Source organism: Patella vulgata, chromosome 2, assembly GCF_932274485.2.
Source record: "Patella vulgata chromosome 2, xgPatVulg1.2, whole genome shotgun sequence".
NCBI lineage: Eukaryota > Metazoa > Mollusca > Gastropoda > Patellidae > Patella > Patella vulgata.
The window spans coordinates 15,391,588-15,410,956 of record NC_065880.2 but is presented as its reverse complement, the minus strand read 5'-3'; the positions used below and the strand labels follow the sequence as shown (position 1 = coordinate 15,410,956).

General features: G+C 31.6%; 1 protein-coding gene across 1 annotated transcript in view; it reads right to left on the bottom strand.

The window, feature by feature from the left end:
- LOC126810547 (protein OSCP1) overlaps positions 1–19,369 on the bottom strand; it is a 68,623-nt gene that overhangs the window by 14,431 nt on the left and 34,823 nt on the right. The window contains exons 5-9 of the mRNA XM_050535680.2: positions 18,456–18,559; positions 12,089–12,214; positions 10,801–10,870; positions 9,176–9,303; positions 4,783–4,849 (exon numbers count right to left, since the gene is read on the bottom strand). Coding sequence (XP_050391637.1) covers positions 4,783–4,849; positions 9,176–9,303; positions 10,801–10,870; positions 12,089–12,214; positions 18,456–18,559 — 495 coding nt within the window. The remainder of the gene's footprint in view (positions 1–4,782; positions 4,850–9,175; positions 9,304–10,800; positions 10,871–12,088; positions 12,215–18,455; positions 18,560–19,369) is intronic.

Sequence of the window (19,369 nt, the reverse complement as noted above, 5' to 3'; positions counted from 1 at the left end):
AGGTTTTTCTCCCTCGCCTTAAAATTTAACATCGCTCTCCTTATTTTTAAATCATGGACATGTGTATTTTATTTTTTAAATGAGTGTGAAAGACTCGCATTCTGATCGCTGCCATTCTGTCACTGTGAACATTTATTTGGTGTATTCGATTAGTGTATAATGTGAACGTACATGGTAATAAAATTCCGATGAATATGCTGCTAAAAATAGATGGCACCAATGTGTCCTTGGTTTATTTTACTGAAAGTATAAATCTCGCGAGAAAAAATAGATTATATTTTGATAGAATTGTCAAGCGAATATATTGTGAATAGGGGTTATGTTTTTAAACAAAATTTATACAAGCTATATATATTTAGAAATGTCGACAAGTATCTCTATTGGAAGTATTTCTATGTAATTATAAGACGACAGCAGAAGTTTGACTTGACTGTACAAATACGAGTGCTATTATTTAACAGACGATGTTTATCATTTATGTAACCAGGAATGACCCCATTTCTCTCTCTCTCTCACTTTTCAATGGCATGGACAATAACTCTACAAATGATTGATGAGCAATTTGGAATGTCTGTCAGTAGTTGAATAGATGAATGGGATTTAACGCCCACTCGACACAAACTAGGTCATTCGGGACTAACACTTTGTACAATTTTATTTTAATATAACCAACAAGTCTGGACAGGCAACCAGAATGCTTGTCACGTACAAACTTGAGAATTGAAACCTTGCCACGTGACTACTTAATGATATGCCTTATAATATAAAGTGTAAGCATTAGATCAGCCCACACTCCCAGAACCACTCACCGAGTAATTAGATAATAAAATATACATTTACAATTAAAAACACATAATGCATAATCATTAAAAATACATCTACTGGTACATTAAAAACACATAATAATACATTAAAAAAACACATTTATAAGGAATACAATCCCTGATTTATTATACATGTGGCATATTGGTTCGACAAGTGTTCCCTGAAAACATTATTCATGCAGTTTAGAAGATAAACATTGCATTTAAATGTGTGACATCATGGTGCACTACATACAACGTAATATAGTGTAAACTAGTTCACCTTTAACCATGTACCTTGATTATAGTTTGTAATATACAACCTAATATAGTCTAAACGTAGTTCACTTTTAACCATGTATCTTGAGAATAGTTTGTAATATACAACCTAATATAGTGTAAACTAGTTCACTTTTAAACATGTACCTTGAGAATAGTTTGTAATATACAACCTAATATAGTGTAAACTAGTTCACTTTTAAACATGTACTTTGAGAATAGTTTGTAATATACTACTAATATAGTGTAAACTAGTTCACTTTTAAACATGTACTTTGAGAATAGTTTGTAATATACAACCTAATATAGTGTAAACTAGTTCACTTTTAAACATGTACTTTGAGAATAGTTTGTAATATACTACTAATATAGTGTAAACGTAGTTCACTTTTAACCATGTATCTTGAGAATAGTTTGTAATATACAACCTAATATAGTGTAAACTAGTTCACTTTTAAACATGTACTTTGAGAATAGTTTGTAATATACAACTTAATATAGTATAAACATAGTTCACTTTTAACCATGTATCTTGAGAAAAGTTTGTAATATACAACCTAATATAGTGTAAACTAGTTCACTTTTAAACATGTACTTTGAGAATAGTTTGTAATATACAACCTAATATAGTGTAAACTAGTTCACTTTTAAACATGTACTTTGAGAATAGTTTGTAATATACTACTAATATAGTGTAAACGTAGTTCACTTTTAACCATGTATCTTGAGAATAGTTTGTAATATACAACCTAATATAGTGTAAACTAGTTCACTTTTAAACATGTACTTTGAGAATAGTTTGTAATATACAACTTAATATAGTATAAACATAGTTCACTTTTAACCATGTATCTTGAGAAAAGTTTGTAATATACAACCTAATATAGTGTAAACTAGTTCACTTTTAAACATGTACTTTGAGAATAGTTTGTAATATACAACCTAATATAGTGTAAACTAGTTCACTTTTAAACATGTACTTTGAGAATAGTTTGTAATATACTACTAATATAGTGTAAACGTAGTTCACTTTTAACCATGTATCTTCAGAATAGTTTGTAATATACTACTAATATAGTCTAAATGTAGTTCGCTTTTAAACGCAGTTCATTTTAAACATGTAACTCGAGAATAGTTTGTTGTCCAAGATGATTTTTCCGACTTCTGAATAACAATTCCAACTCTTTATTCATTCTATGACTAAATCTGAAAATGGTTGGAATGGCATCTGTTGGAAGACACAACCTTGTCGCTGAACTTGAATTTGTCAATGTAATGATCGGTACTAATGTTCCACAACCAAAGAATTGGTCTATGTCTTTCCATTGGTCTTTTATGTTGGTGTGGATTTTCAATATAGGTTACATTCCAATTTTTACAGGTCTTATCTAAACACCAAAAAGCTGCCCATTCAGGCATATCGTCTGTAAGGTTAGTGTACTCTGACATCACAATTTGCCGACGTAACTATCCATCCTAGTTTTGATTGGCTGAGAAATATCAATGAACAGGAACATGGCGCCACCAATGTAGTGACGTTTATTAAATAGAATAAGCCTTTTTTATTTTAATATTTTATAATTGTTTATTGTTTTTTTTTTTACCAGAGTACTTATTATGACTAAGCAAAATAACCTGCTTGTGTGAACATGTCCTTTAAAATAAACGACAGATCTAAAAGCACATGTAATACAAGTGTATATAAAGTGATTTATATTTTTAAAAAATTCAAATTTGTAATTTCAATCAATTATTTTTGTTAAAATACATCAATGGCAGTAGGTCGCATCTGCTTATTCCATTCTATGCGTTTTTTTTTAAATTATTTTGTTGTTTGTGAGTCAGTCATTTTTAATTACTTCTACATTGTATTGTGGGATATGTTTTCTTTGTAAATTACAAATGACGCTTGAAATCATAGAATACTCAAGTCATGTACTGATTAGAAAATGTTGATTACACGAGTAATGTCATAACATCAACATTCATTGAAATGGACCCACATTGAGTTCCAATTTGTGTTTTTAATTTTAAATATTATGGATAATACCGAGTTAGAGGTTCAGACCCTTTAATGTGCTGAATAGGTAAATGGCACTCAAAGATTATATAAAGGTATATTAATATGTATACGTAAAATAAAAACTAAAAGGCTGCCAGAATGATGACCAATGATAATATGTAACCACTGCACTTTCATTTGTTGAACTTATCAAACTACACGATATTTTTTTCAACTTAAAGTAATGTCAAAGTCAAGATTTCTTCATTCTGAAATCTGTTGCAACCATTTCTCTCATACCATAAAAAGAAATAATAGCAGTAGTGTTTGATCACTGTTACAAAGTAGAAGACATTATATGGTGACATTCGTCTTATGTTAAGGGAAGAGAATTGAAAGGGAGTTATTATAAAGATAGCAAGGTCAAAAAAAAGTATTATCAACACTCATGTGTAGGCAGTATGATAAAATTATACTTGTCATTAGAAACAACATAATTTCCCTGAAATATATACTCAAAAAAAAAAAAATTACGTGCACTATATAAATTAGGATGTCTGCAAGCTATTTTGAATAGAAAAATGCCTACACCATCCAGCTAATAATATGTATCAAGCACAAAATTTTCACTGGCTAAATAATTTAACGCCAACTATCCTCAACCAATTTTTATAGTTTAGTTTTCATCATAATTATACACAAATTTGGTATTTAAACAAAAATCAAAATTTTCTTGATGCAATAGAGATACTTCTTTAATAATTGTGCAGTTATGTTGGACTTTTTAAAAAAAAAAAAAAAAATTCATTTTGTTCTTTACTTCAAGAAACAGATTTACTTTACTGATATATTTGATGTAGTTTATATTAGACGTGTGATAGCTATATCACGTCTTCATTAACCCAGTTGGAGCAGAACAGTGGGACGTTAAACACCATTTCATTTCATTTGCTATATATGACATTTACTGCAAACTAGATTCCAAAATTGATTTTTTATGAGAGTTAAAATACGATAGTTAATTCCAATCTGCTATGTTTATATTCTGTTGGCCTGATATTGTTAAGAGACAAAATCACCCAATATATGAATTATTTATGTAATATCATGTATGTGTTTCTAGTAAAATCTTTGATTTATGTGTGCAGGAGTCTTATGTATGCGTTGTGAAATGGGGCCTTGAACTGTATCTTTTAATTTGGGCTATTAAATTCCAGTTTATAAAGTTAAAGATACATTATGGGAGATTAGATAAAGAGCTGGCAGTTTGCACTATAATAGTTAAAAACTAAATAATGTAAAGGGGATTTGCTGAAAATTTCAGTCAAATTGATCCACTCTGAACCAATATTTTAGCGATTGAATTTTCGGCCTAGCCTCGATCATCATTACTAAAGTCAGTACGATAAAAAACATAGTTTCGATTATCCATTTCTTGATTTAATCATGAATGAGCGTTGGGCAGCAGATCAGATCCTAATCCAGTAAACATTGCAGGCTAGCGTTGACATCAAGAGTTGATTATGGTCTGGATAAATTAATTAATGTCTAATTAATAATTTAGATAACATTTCAGGCCTAAAGGAAGACCTGCAATAGGCAGATTTAGTTCTTGGATAATGTATGGTTAAAGAAAATTAGATAAAAAGTTTTTAAGTTCTTGTACAATGCATTTAAACACATTGTTAATATACTGACCTTTGAGGCATCTATTTTCACTACTTGAGATTCAGCTGTTTCTATTGGACGAATGGCAGCTGCTTTACTGAAAATACAATTACATTTGATTAAATTCATTCATGTACAAATTTTTCTACACCCACAAACATCTTTTTCTCTCCAGCGATACTTCATTAGAATTCTACCTTCTTTTTTTATCATTGTTACCAAATATAAACAAGAATATCTAAACTGCAACTATACAAAAGCTTTAAATGAATTTGAAATGTTTTGATGATAACTTTAGCTTCAAAAACAACCAGAAAATTCTTCAGTCATCAAATTCATCAATGTGAATAACAATGAAAAGTCAAAGGATTATCAATCTAATGAAGGGTTGTTACATTTAAAAATAAGGTGTAGGAATGTTACTTTATAAATTGCTGGTTGTAAGCGTGACAGGATGTATATAATCTTTTAAAAAACTTCTATTGGTACAAAGGTTAATAAATAGTATACATTCATTTTGTTGATTGAGCCATGGTATTATTTTAAACTAGAGTAGAACAGTCCTCATCAATATAAATATAAATATACAATCCATACATTTCAAAAAATTATCTGATAACAAAAAATTTAAAAATAGGTTGCCAGGCAACAAAATCATTATAAAAAATCTGAAGTTATACAGGCATCTTTATGGCAATTTGGGATCACTCATATATCTTAAGAGTCAACCACCCCATTTCAATGCGAGTGTATAAAAAAAAGTTTTTTGTACTAATGTAAATAAAATTAACATATGAATATGACGTCTGACTGATGCGTTAAAAGAGATGTGTTGATAGTAATAATATCATTTATGTTCACAGATCAAATAGGTGTGACCACAGATATTAAAACAGAGTCAACAGACATTATTGATATTTCAAATTTAGATAACCTATTAGATAAAATGAAAGGAAATGGGGTTTTATAGTATGAAGATGAACACATGTCATGAAGTATGCTACGATGAGGGAAGTTTTGCCCAGACAGTATCAGTGAGTTATCACTAATTCTTTATCAAATCTCAAATATCACAGGTTCTTTTATGTGCATGCCAATGCAACACATATAAGATCCTCAGACAGTTGGAATTTGAATCAGGTTAGGAAGATATAATATGAGTTGAAATCTCATGACAAATATAAATCAATATAACCATATATTATTCTCAAAAATGTCTGATTAATTTCTGGGAGCAATATCAGAATTTGTCCATCCAATTTTTCTTACACTACATAGGGCCTAACTGACCTGAGGTAACCCTAATGTTCGCAGTACATAGATACGGCTAACTGATTGGTGGACAGATTCAAAATTCCAGCCAATTTCATACATCGAACAAGCCAACAGAGAGGCTAATGTCCCCTGCAGCAATCCAAATTAAATAGATGACACATGTTAATTAATTGCATATTTATCTTTTTGAAAAGCACTGAGTAATGCGCTAAAAGCTCATGATCAAATATCAGATTTTGATGTAGGGAACCTATACACCAAGTGACCAATTTCATCACTCTCACTCAATTAGAATTAAAGCATAGATTATTCACATTGCTTATCTCCACATAACCTGAGTAGAAAATGTTAACCTTCAAACTCATACACAGGGGCGGATTGGGCCATCGGACCATCGGGGGTGTTGGACCGGCCATGGAGAGATGATGATCATGTTGTATGTGGCTGGTGGCTTTAACGGGCCGCCACGCCATCACTGGAGTCTGCAATGGGCTAGTATTATAGACTTCATGAATTTCATTTTCGTCACTCTGTACCAATGTGTCTCGTGGCCTTCCATCACGGGAGGAATCAACTAGCGCTCCCAGCAACAAAAATAGGACATTTTTCAATGAAAATATTCCTACTTATTCAATATTTCTAACTGGTTAATCAAATGGTCAAAATTTTCTCAACTAGTCCCATATTTTAACCAGTTAAAGGCGCTAAGTCGCTAATATTTGGGACCTAGAAATTGACACAAATGGGTCGCAACGCATACAATAATGTAATATGAATGTATAAAAATTGATTTACATTCAATCGTTTCTATTTTTACTGTAATTTCTAATCATATAGGTTCGGCGACATACACCAGTATTCTCAATCGAATTTCAATCTCTAGCTTCTGGTTATTCCAGTCTACGCCAATAGTATTTATTGGGCATGCTCTCCAGATAAGAATATAGTGTCACCGTTTGACATTACTTGTGGAATATGCCTAGCCTCGTTTTTCGAGTCCCTTATTTCAAATAGCGCTGAAACGCATTATGGTACACGATTCGTGTACTAATTGTAAAATGTTTATTTTGTCTTAAATATTGGATATCAGAAGGCCATCTTTTTCCGGTAAGATCACAACATCAATGTTGATTTAAACCGACAAATAAATCGTGTTTTCAATGTCGAAGATTTTGGATGATATTGAGTTACAATGATAATACGTTAATTAATATATGACGATATGATAATTTCACAGGTTGATGGCTGTAAATTACTTGCAGGTCGGGGTTTTGGCCTAAATTAATCGATTTATGAGATATATTATTTGACAGAGATAATAATCAGATATGCCACCAAATTGCATATTTGGGGTTCATTTTTCAAAATTTTACAGGGGGAGAGCCCCCGGACTCCTTGTCCGGGTTCAGCGGACAGTAAAAGGGGCCGCTCGGACACGGGAGCCCGAGCCGGTTCCCGGCCCCAATCCGCCCCTGCTCATACAAGACATTTTACCTATTAAACATCAACATCTTGTTTAAAAATTCTACCTCTATTAAAAGCATAGTTATTGTGTTGCAAAGTCTCGACAAATCAAATCACTACTTAGCCAGCCTAGGCAGTAGATTCTGATCATCAAGCTTAGTCAAGGTATTAATGTAATTGGTTGAGAGTGATTAAACTTGGATATTGGTTGAGAGTGATTAAACTTGAGGTATTAAATGAAATGAAATGAAATGAAATTGAGTTTAACGTCCTACTGTTCTGCTCCTAACCTGGGCTAATGAAGACGGGCATACGCCATACAGTGTGCTATGAGGGAAATTTTGCCCGGACAGCGGCACTATAGCCTACTCTTATATCGAATTTCAACTGTCAAGGGATCTTTTACGTGCACGCCAATGTGTACACGGGACCTCGGTTTTTCGTCCCATCCGAACGACTAGACAGCTTTCCTTGTCAGCCCCTCCGTCCTGCATCACTGACAAGGGAGAACCATGCCGAAAAATCTGGATGAACTTTCTCGGCCAACGCAGGGATCGAACACCCGACCTCCAGGCTAGCTAGCTAGCGTCTTACCCACTTAGAACTTGAGGTATAGTTACTATACTCCAAGTTTAATCACTCTCAACCAATTAGAATCAAAGCAGAAAATGTTCATTATCGATGTCTCTACTTAGCCTAAACAGAAAATGCGCATTATCGAACATAGTCATGGTTTTGATGTAATGAAACTATATACAAGTTTCATCAAACTCACTTAATTAGAATATAAGTTTTCATGTCTGAAAGGTGGAGGACAAAAATAATTCTATATTAGCATCAATTCTAGTTATATCAGTATATTAGTTCAAATATAATATCATATGTTTTCATTTTGATATGCGTTCAGTTAAAAATAAATAACAGCCCATACCTTGTTCAATTTTTACAAACTTGATAATTTTATTACGCATTTTTCTTAATACAATTAGTTTTCAACAGTTTATTCCATATATTTAGATACTACAGGAAATAAATTTACTTTGAAGTTTTCTATATATATGTAAATATTTATTTGTAGGTGTTCTAAAAAAAAAAAAGTTTCTATAAAAGTAACCAGTCAAACTAAAATTCAGGTACATTTCTATAATTGTTCCGCCTTTCTTTACACATGTATCACAAAACATAACTATACCATAAAACAAATTGATTTGTTACTACGGCGTTTATATCAGGCAATGTTGATTATTTAAAAGATTCATTGATATAATAAAGTTTTATATGAATGAAAATACAAATGTACTCAATTTATTTTATTTTTTAATAAATACAGAACTTTGAAAAATAAAAAATATAAAAAAAAAGGTTATTGAAGATAATTTATTTATTTTTTAATAAATGCATTACTTTGAAAAACTAAAAATAAAAAAAGAGCTTATTGAAGAGATCAAGGTTATCTTAATGTCAAAATGGATGCAATGCCTCTTTGAAACTAAAATTAAAATTTGCTGCTTTATTATTGTGTATCACTTCCTCTTCTTCTCTGCCCCCTATTTACCGAGAGAAAAAGGGTTATTTTCAACGAAAATGATAAAACCGATTAACAACACACATGAAGCTAAAACAAAATGTTCCAAATAAAAAAAAGTGAATTGATTTATTGAAATAAAACAGACATGTTACATACTTTTCTTCTTCGTCAGTTTTAAATAAATTCAGACGGAATTCAGTTTTCTCTGATGTTAAACTAGCACCAATAAGTTGAGACAACAGATCTAAATGAGCTTTTGCTAATGGATTTGGGTTGCTTGTATCCTACAAAAACAAAAATACATGGACATACATTAAAATATTTAAAGATGTATTTTGTAAGAGCTAAATTTGGCAAGTCTTTCTTTTGGCCTAAAATGTTTTATAAATTATTAATTACACATTTATTCACATAACAAGCCCATAATCAACTCTCTAGATCATCGGATGGTTGTGGTTTTATAATTTAATTTAAAAATGGATAATTGGGACTTTGTTTATTATAATAACAACGGTAGAAATGAAGATAGGTTGCCAGGCAACGAAACATACGCCCACAGCAGCTATATCGTCAGGGCAGTCAACAAGAGTTGTCACATATTTTTACTTTTTTCGGTAATGAAACATTTATAATACATTAAAATCTAAGTAAGAGTAACAACTCATTAGAATTTATTCTGCCCTATGCTAACGTTTAGTATATGAAACTTTAGCTGTTCAAGTCATAAAGATTCATTGAAAATCAATATACTTGTTCGTCTCAAGACCTTAAACTCTGTGTATCAATCTGAAGTCAATCGGATTTTAACTTTAGCCTCTAGAGCGTCCACAAGATTTTTCAACATGATCAAGGGCCATAACTCTGGCAAAGATTATCGGAAATCGCTGAAAATCAATAGGATTCTTCTTCTCATGACCTTAAACACTGTGTATCAATTTAAAGTCAATCGGATATTAACTTTAGCCTCTAGAGCGTCCACAAGATTTTTTGAAGTGATCAAGGGCCATAAATCTGGCAAAAATTATCGGAAATCGCTGAAAATCAATAGGCTTCTTCGTCTCATGACCTTAAACACTGTGTATAAATTTAAAGTCATTCGGATATTAACTTTAGCCTCTAGAGTGTCCACAAGATTTTTCAAAGTGATCAAGGGCCATAACTCTGGCAAAAATTATCGAAAATCACTGAAAATCAATAGGCTTCTTCGTCACATGACCTTAAACACTGTATATAAATTTAAAGTCAATCAAATATAAACTTTAGCCTATAGAGTGAAGGAATTTGATTGAAATTTTCAATATATTCCTTTTCCATTATATTTTTTTAATATATTATAGCAAAACTGTCAGCCCTTTATCTAAATCCTACAAAACGCATTTTTAAATAAGTTCAGATCAATTATTACGACTTTTAACTATTTGAACTGAACTATAAAACTGCAATTATAGCAAATAAATTGCTGACTTCTTTATTTATTTTCAATGAAAGTTGAAATGAATATATCAAAGGATGGCGGCTATGGCAATTGTTTAAAAATAAAACTGATTAATTCCATTTGAAAGTCTCTGAATGAGCAAAGCTATATTCTTGCAGGCGATCACATCCAAAAGTAAACAAGCTATTTCTTCACATTTCAAAAAAATCGCAGAAATCTAGGACTGCTTCTTCTAACAAAGAAAAACCCACAAAAATGTCAGATTGGATACCACATTTGTAGAATGATTTTAAATTTGCCTACTACATTTGAGTTGTACAAGTAAGATAAATGCAGGCCTACTTACTATATCAGAAGAAGGTGTTGTTGTTTTACTGGGTATAACACTAGTTTCAACAGGACGGGAAGCAGAATACCTGTAATATATTATACATAAATTAATTTATCTACTTTTCTTTTCAAATGGATATGTTCTGTTTATAATTACTCTTTGGTGGGAGGTGATTGAATGGGGAGCGAATTCTTAAATTTTCTCTAGTTTAAATTGGTCTTGAAAAAATAGGATTCTTTTGAAAAGTGAAAGTATGCCTTAAAACATGTTCTGCATTATTTTTATTCCATTTTGTGAAAAATATATACAGGCACTGAAAATATATAAATTTCGTTTTACTCAAAGATACTATAAAGCACAACTGCTTATCAAAAGATACAGATGGTTTTATTACAAAATCTTATATCAAAAGAATCAAAATAGGGATACAGAAACAAAATTGCTTGAAAACATTGAGAGAATTCTCAAGTGGTGATCGAAAAAATGTCCAAAACTTGGATAGTCTAAGTTGATAATATAAACCAGTAGTAACATTTCATTCATTTAGTGGTTCTTTTATTGCTTTTCTCAGCTTTTTTACACAATACATGTAAAACTAATTCTTGCCAACAATGATTTTAATCATAAGAACATGGATAAGTTTAGCTGCAAGTATAAACTGGAAATATACATGTAACCTTTCAATATCTAATATACACTCCAACATACTAATCATAATATAGGTCAATAAATGACAAATGTATAAATAAAAGTATAGTTTTATCACATTCTACAAGAAATGTCATAAGTCGATACATTTCTTCATCAGGCTTCTTTCACAATAGAGTTTCAGCTGTCAGTCCCAAGAGAGTCATCTGGCAGCATTAAAAGATCATCTTTTCTTTAAGAAACCGGAACTAGTAATTTGGCCAAATATTTGGTCTGGCTATCAAAACAAGATGATTATGTCCAAATGTCCTTAACGAATGACAGTTATTACAATTTTAAGACTATTTTCTATGATATCGTTTCAAATATATATTGTATGGACTTGCAATGTTATAACTGTTGGCGTGATTGCAGGGGAGAGAGCTGGAGAACAGCAAATGGTAAATTAATCTTGTATTTGTATTTGTGTGTGCAGTGTGTATGTGAAGTGAAGTGAAGGGAGGGGAGGGGAGGAGGAGGGGTGCAGTCACGACAAGTTGCCTGTCCCCATGTGATTGATGCCCCTATTTTAGAGAATAATATTTTTATATATAGGCCTAATATATAACATGGTATGGACATAACTATCTGAAATGTCAGATGATTCAACACTTACATATTTGTACCAAGTAAAGTAACACGATCGCCTTTCATATCAAAAGAACCTTCTTTCTTGGTCATGGTGAAGGAACCACCTGCTGGAAACTCTACATTTTTTGTTCTACCATCATCAGAAAATAACCTGCAAGTAATTCATGACAATGTATGTCCCATGTGCATCTTGCTAAATATATTATATAAAACACTCATCACACGCCTACAACTGCATTCCAAAGAAAGGTTATGTGTATTCATAGTTCTAGTACCTCCAGTAACAAAACAACACCCCACCAGCATTATGTACAATCAACTACCTAAAATGTACATCAATAACAAGATCATTATCCTCTCATTTAGTTGTAATTAAACTAGATTTAAATTAATTCAAGAAACATTTGGTAGGTCCTCACAACCAAGAACAATCTGCTTAGTTTCAACTTTTTAAAATTTGCCAGAATGTGAAACATGTGCGTGCCAGCAGCTTTTTTGTCCAGGCTATAATGTCAAGTAGTCAAAGTGTTTATTATTTTTGTGAAAAAGTTTAATCATTAGTGACCTTAAATGCTCAATCTCTTTTACCCATAAAACTATTAAAAACTTGTAACTCTTCACTATAAAAAAATTATAATTTGAATATGGAAGAGAAAAAATCAAGTGCCATAATTCTGCATGACTTTTCAAAATTAGTTGAAATGTTCCATTAACACTAGTTAACACATTTATAAATGATCCATAATCATTAGGACCCAGACCCGTTGCCTAGCAACCTATCCTATCCATCAATTTTTTCTCATCTTAAATCTAACTTATTAATTATACCCTAATAGTTTAATTTGTGGTCAATAAATTCTGACCTACCTAATACTTCAAAATAGTTCCTTTAGCTTCATCCTAGTGATGCATTTTATGTCGTAAAGATAAAATGAAAATAGCTTTCTATTTTTGATCAACTATTTTCTTAAGCTTATAGGTTTATCATGACATAAATATAAATACAAACACCCATTCAACATTTATACTGTGCATGATTAGAATATCATTGTACATCTATCTGGCGCCATGCCCTTTGGAATATAAATATTTATGTATGTAGAAAACATGAAAGATTCTTTTTAGAACACTTAAAACCACTTCCTAGTTTTTTTATTAACAAAACATGAAACTGACCCTTAATCCAGCCATTTGCTAAACCAAAACTAATTGAAGACAAGAAAGGAAAAATAAAAGAAAAACAGTAATAAATACACAAAAGATAGCCCACACAACAACTATGTCTTGACAGCAGGTTATCCGAAAGGAAAACTTGGATAAGGATCGTTTGTGTCTTAAAGAATCGGTTCTCTATTGTGTTCACAACATTGAAAAAATCAAATAAAAAGCTTATCACCTATCGCGTTCACAAGGTTTTTGAACTATGAAGGTTGCAGAATGTTGAATATTTATAAGGTTCATGCCAAATTTTAAATAAATTCAATAAATCCAATATCGCAACCAAAAACCTTATCTTGACTACAACCTTATAAAAACATAAAAAAAACAGCGGTTGCCAGGCAAGATACGCCCACATTTTGCAAGAGATAGATAGAGAACAAGCTAAAAATAAAAGCTATTTTTCGTACAATCAGGGGCCATATTCCAGAAAGTTATGGTTTGACGTGCGATAATATGGAAAGGGACCAAGATCTTTGGGACATAAACATATATTTTAAGTTTCATCAAAATCAGATAAAAATTGTGACCTCTAGAGGGTCTACAACCTTCGTTTTACATACTTTTACACAATTTGCATACAAAGAGTGTCCATTTTGTCAGGTAGTTTCATTTCGATTTTCCCGAAATTCGCAAATTCAACCTTCATTATGGTGGAATAGTGATATATTTAAAATGTTTTTAAAATCGGATCAAAAATTGTGACCTCTAGAGAATTCACAAGCTAAAAAACACGATTTTTCGTACAATCAGGGTCCATAATATAGGAAGTTACAGTCTGATATGTGCAAATATCGAAAAGGACCGAGATCTTTAAGTTTCATCAAAATCTGAGAACAATTGTGACTTATAGATGGTCCACAATCTTGGTATGACATACTTTTACACTATTTGCGTACAAGGAGCCACCATTTTGTCAGGCAGTTTTGGTCTGAATTTCACGAAATTCAAACTCAACCAACATTACTGTGTAATGGGTTATAAACATGTTTTTCAAGTTTCATCAAAATCAGATCCACAACCTTGATATACCATATGTTTACACTATTTGCGTATGATGGGCGGCCATTTTGTCCAGCAGTTTTGGTCAGATTTTCACAATCTGACCAAAACTGCTGGACAAAATGAACTCAACCAACATTACGGTGTAACGGTATACTTTTCATACAATCAAGGGCCATAATTCAGGAAGTTAGAATCCGATATGCGCGAATATCGAAAGGAACCAAGATCTTTGGGTTATAAACATGCATTTCAAGTTTCATAAAAATCTGATGAAAATTGTGACTCCTCAAGTGTCCACAAGCTAAAAATGTGACTTTTTGTACAATCAGGGGCCATAATCCAAGAACTATGGTCCGATACATGCCAATATCGAAAGGAACCGAGATCTTTGGGATAAAAATTGTGACTTTTACAGTGGCCACAAATAAATGTGAACGGATGGACAGACACACAGATACAGGAACGGATGGACGGACAGGGGAAAATAACTAACGCATAGCACTTAATATCAATAGGGTTCATCCTCATGATTAGTCAAACCTGTTTTAAATAAAAAATCTTAAAAACTCTTTATTTTTAGAGTGATTACAAGATTTTTGATGAAGAGAAAGAGAGAGAGAGAGAGAGAGAGAGAGAGAGAGAGAGAAGAGTGGGTTAAAGTCCACTCGACAAAAACTAGTCATTTTGGGTCTAACATATGGTTCAATTTTATTTCAATAATTTGCTTGTGCATAGGGGTCTTTAGCCATCCAACCTACATTGATGAAAAGAGCAATATCTTAATTTCAGAAGGAGTTGGATGGATGGATGGACCAAAAAGGATGTGTGCGTGGTCAACAATATCTGTCCATATTAACATGTGAATGTCTAAAAACCAAACCAACTGACCAACTAAGATATCTTGGCTAGACTGACATGGAAATCTGACGTCACAAGTTGACGTATGAACAATAAACTTCATTGATAAAAATTACTCGGGTTCTGCAAAAATATTTTCTTTATCAAAAAAAAATAATTTGATAAGAAAATTAGATACGTGTGAAAAATCAGTGTTCTACTTCTGATATTAGGTTGACTGACAGGTTTACAAATTTTAAAATAATTTAGATAAAAACAGAGATATGGAAACTATTTCAATGTTCAGAACACTACTCCCATCAACCAAATGCATAGTATGTTCACTTAATAGTATTATGATAAATGATAACTAAAGTCAACAAGGAAACACCATTCTTACATAATGAACATTAGTGATCCAAATATTTGAGAGAATTGTGGTCCGTGTGAAAAGAAATTAATTATTTACACTGATGAAAACTCAAATGTTCAATTGATATCTCTTCATTTGTCATCTTACTTGACCAACTTTACAACAAAGAATTCAAGGCAACATATTTTAAGAAATAATATTTCAAGGAGATTTCTTTACTAGAACAAAGGTAATCTATTGTTTACATTTTATGAAATTAAACAATTTTGTATTGCAAAGAGCATTGATCTAAAAGTGCAATGTCATCTTACCAGCCAGTTTTCCATTGTTCTTTATTTTCTGAGAAAACTGTAAGCAATACAGCCAGTAATGTAATATTTCAAGTGTTAATGCACAATTCAATTGGTTATTGCAAGTTGTATGAAACAAGTCTTTGTGATTCCACTTTTCTTTTTAAACATATAAAATTTTGTGACAGTCTTAATGTGTTGACTCATGAAATGCGTGGTATAAATATAGTTTAGTAGTAGACCTAAATAGATCTTTTCTAAAGTTATTTCTAGAAAAGAATGAGTATTACACATACTTGGTATTATTGTTCATTCACGTAATGTAAACTTCCAATTAAAAAATTCTCCAAATATTCATTTCCATATATTTATAAAAGAAACCTATTCATTGATCTCAATTTTGCTTTATAGATAATCTGTATTGTTTTGGTATTCAATATTGAATTTTTTCTTGCTTTTGATATTATTTTTGATATATTATAACCTCAAGGTAAATACATTGCTTGTCTAATCTAAACATTAGAGGGTATGATGTTTACAATAGATAATCTCTTACTAGATCCTATCGGCTAACATACCATTGGTTTATTGGATTGGCAGAAATGTTAAAGTTCAGCATATTAGATTTAAAGTTTAAAAATAGACGTCCAATCAATCACAGATGTCTATTTTACAAAATACAAGAACCAAATATAAACTCAATTTATACATGATGAGTTTATCCACTGGCCTCCTCTCTGTACTTCATATTGTATATCTGACAAAGATTGAATTGTTTTATTTAGAGAAAATATACAACCCACCCCCGCCTTCCTCATCAATAATTGTATGTGTCATTTATCGTATGAAGAAAGGATATTGAGGCAACTAGTACTAGTAATTGCTACATGTACAGTCTTTTATGTGACATAGTAACATAGATTACTTCCATTCACAGGTTTCCGTTAATAAAGGAGATTGCTTCCAACATTGAAATTTATAGACTATATTTTATAAAATCAATTTAATTACCGGTATGCAAATGTCAACATTTTGGACTAGGTCATTGATTTTTATATGACGAAAAAGTCTTGGAACTAAATTGACCATTTTATTGAGGTGGTGTGTGTACATGTAGGAGGCCGATACTTTATGCACGCTCTATTAGATTAACACAAAGAATATACACACCCACGCAATGGTCATTGTTCATTAGCGCTTTAATTGACATTGATCTATCAGCATTGATTTTATAATACAAATCTTTTATTAGTATTATAACAATAAGTGAGATACCCTTAAGACATATAAGAACTTTCTATGAGTAAACTTTATGTTACCTGATTAAGATTCATTAAATTCAGGAATTCTATTTCAATGGTGTGTTTATATAGCATTATAGTGTACCTGAATGTCGTCTATCGAAAGACTGAAATACTTTTGCTCTTGCCTGATTTCAAGATTCCTTTCATATATATTCAATAAATTCTTGAGAAGACGAAATCAAATAATAAAACTACAGTATCTTTAATGATTCTAACTTGTAATATTACCTACTATACTTCAATATCAACTTACATTAAACATTTAATTCAAATTTATTAGTCATCTTGTTGATTGACCTGACTGTCAAGTGATCTTTTAAGTACACTGTCAATGGAAACTGAAATAAAATGGGGTTTAATGTCCTGCTTTTCTACACCAATTGGGCGAATGAAGACAGGCATACACCATACAGTGTGCTATGGGGGAAATTTGTCTGGACAGCTGCGCTAAGGCCTACTCTTATTTCGAAATCCAACTGTCAAGGGCTCTATTACATGCAAGCCAATGTGTACACGAGACCTTGGGTTTTTTTCATCCCATTCAAATGACTATACACTGTCCTTGTCAAGGCCTCTGTCCTACACCACTGACAAGGGTGAACCAAGCCAGGAGCGAATGTGATGTATGGTTAGCAAGTCAGCTTCTTACTAACTGAGCTACCACAGCTCCCCACTTAAAGCGAGAATTGCATTTTTTAAAGTCATATGTTTAAAATATGTCAAAATAAAGCCTTAAAATATATGGCATCTATACACACAGTTCTATCTTGTTAAAGAATAATCCTAAATCCTATAATTCACTTTTGTCAGTTTAGAAATTGGCAAATTGTTATTTTCTTTTTCAATCCAACGTTGAATTTTAAGATTTTAGTATCATGCGTGCAGGTTTGAAACGTCTCGTTCAACCGACCATCATTATCCTTATCTGTTTAACCACAGACCTTGACAATCAAGACAACTGTCTCTTCCATTATGTAGTTATCCAGTGAAAAGAAATGATACTTCTATTTTTTATGTGAATGTTTTTAAGTGCTAGAATGATTCCTGTGATTGTATAGTAGTGATTTCACAACCTATTGAGTAAAAGACATAGAAATAATTATGTTTTGACTTTCTTAGAAAATATGCAATTCTCGCTTCAGCAGTTGTTACACTTCTCATTCCTTGTCAGTGACAGCCATTTTGTTATTTGGAGCATTTACGTGGTTAAAAAACAACATTTAAACAACTGGGCTTAATTGTTAGGCTATATTTTAATATTCAAAAATACCCTCTTTGTTCATCAGAAAATGCTACAGGGTAGTCTGTTGAAAGCGAAAACTTAAAAAAAAAAACAGAGACTAAAGACTAAAGAAAAATAAAAACCTAATAACTCCAGGAACTTCTGACCCCCATGGAACTTGACCACTTGTTGGCAAGACAAATCTACCATTGTTACTCTGTACTTTATCTTTTAAAAATATTGATACCTGAAATCAAATTAAAAACAAATATATCGATTTTATTATTATTACAAATAGTGGTGGTGTGAGTTCATTTAATAAATTCTAGGTCTTTCAATATTTACAAACAAATATAAAAATCAATGTACATTTTATTATTATCGACAGTATCTCAAGACAATGACAAGGCAAATATCAAATAGCAATGTTCTTTATTGACCTAAATATGACATTCAATACATGTTCTATCACATCAGTGATTAACTGAAATCTGAAAGATAATATTCATGTCCCTTCATTTTTTACATCATCCTTCCATTATCTCATTCATTTATTTGTTTTTTGGTTGTAAATGACCTACATGTACAGTAATAATACCAAAGATTTAATATTTTGTCAAATTTGACATCAATATGTTGGTTGCAGCAAAGTATGAGTTCATCCTAAGTTGGTACATGTAATATTTTCAAAATTTTTCAAGTATGTTAAAATTGTGAGGACAGAGAAAGAGAGATAAATTTTCCTAGAGAAAACCTAAGAGGTTAGGAATGCAGCCTTACTCACACCCATGTTTTTAAAATTATGATATTTGATTCCAATCAACAAATAGAATAAACCCATACGATCATACAGATTCCAGAAAATGGTTTCTAACTTGTATGGTTGCAGAGGAATTGACGGTTTTCTACAAGTCACTTTTTAAGGTTTTTGGTCTATAAAAGTGGCAATTATTATTCGATTTACATAAAATTTTCACCATGTGATGCCTTATGCCATTTCTGATTTCATAAAACTAATTGAATATTTTCATTATCACCGGAAGTACTGTACACTTAC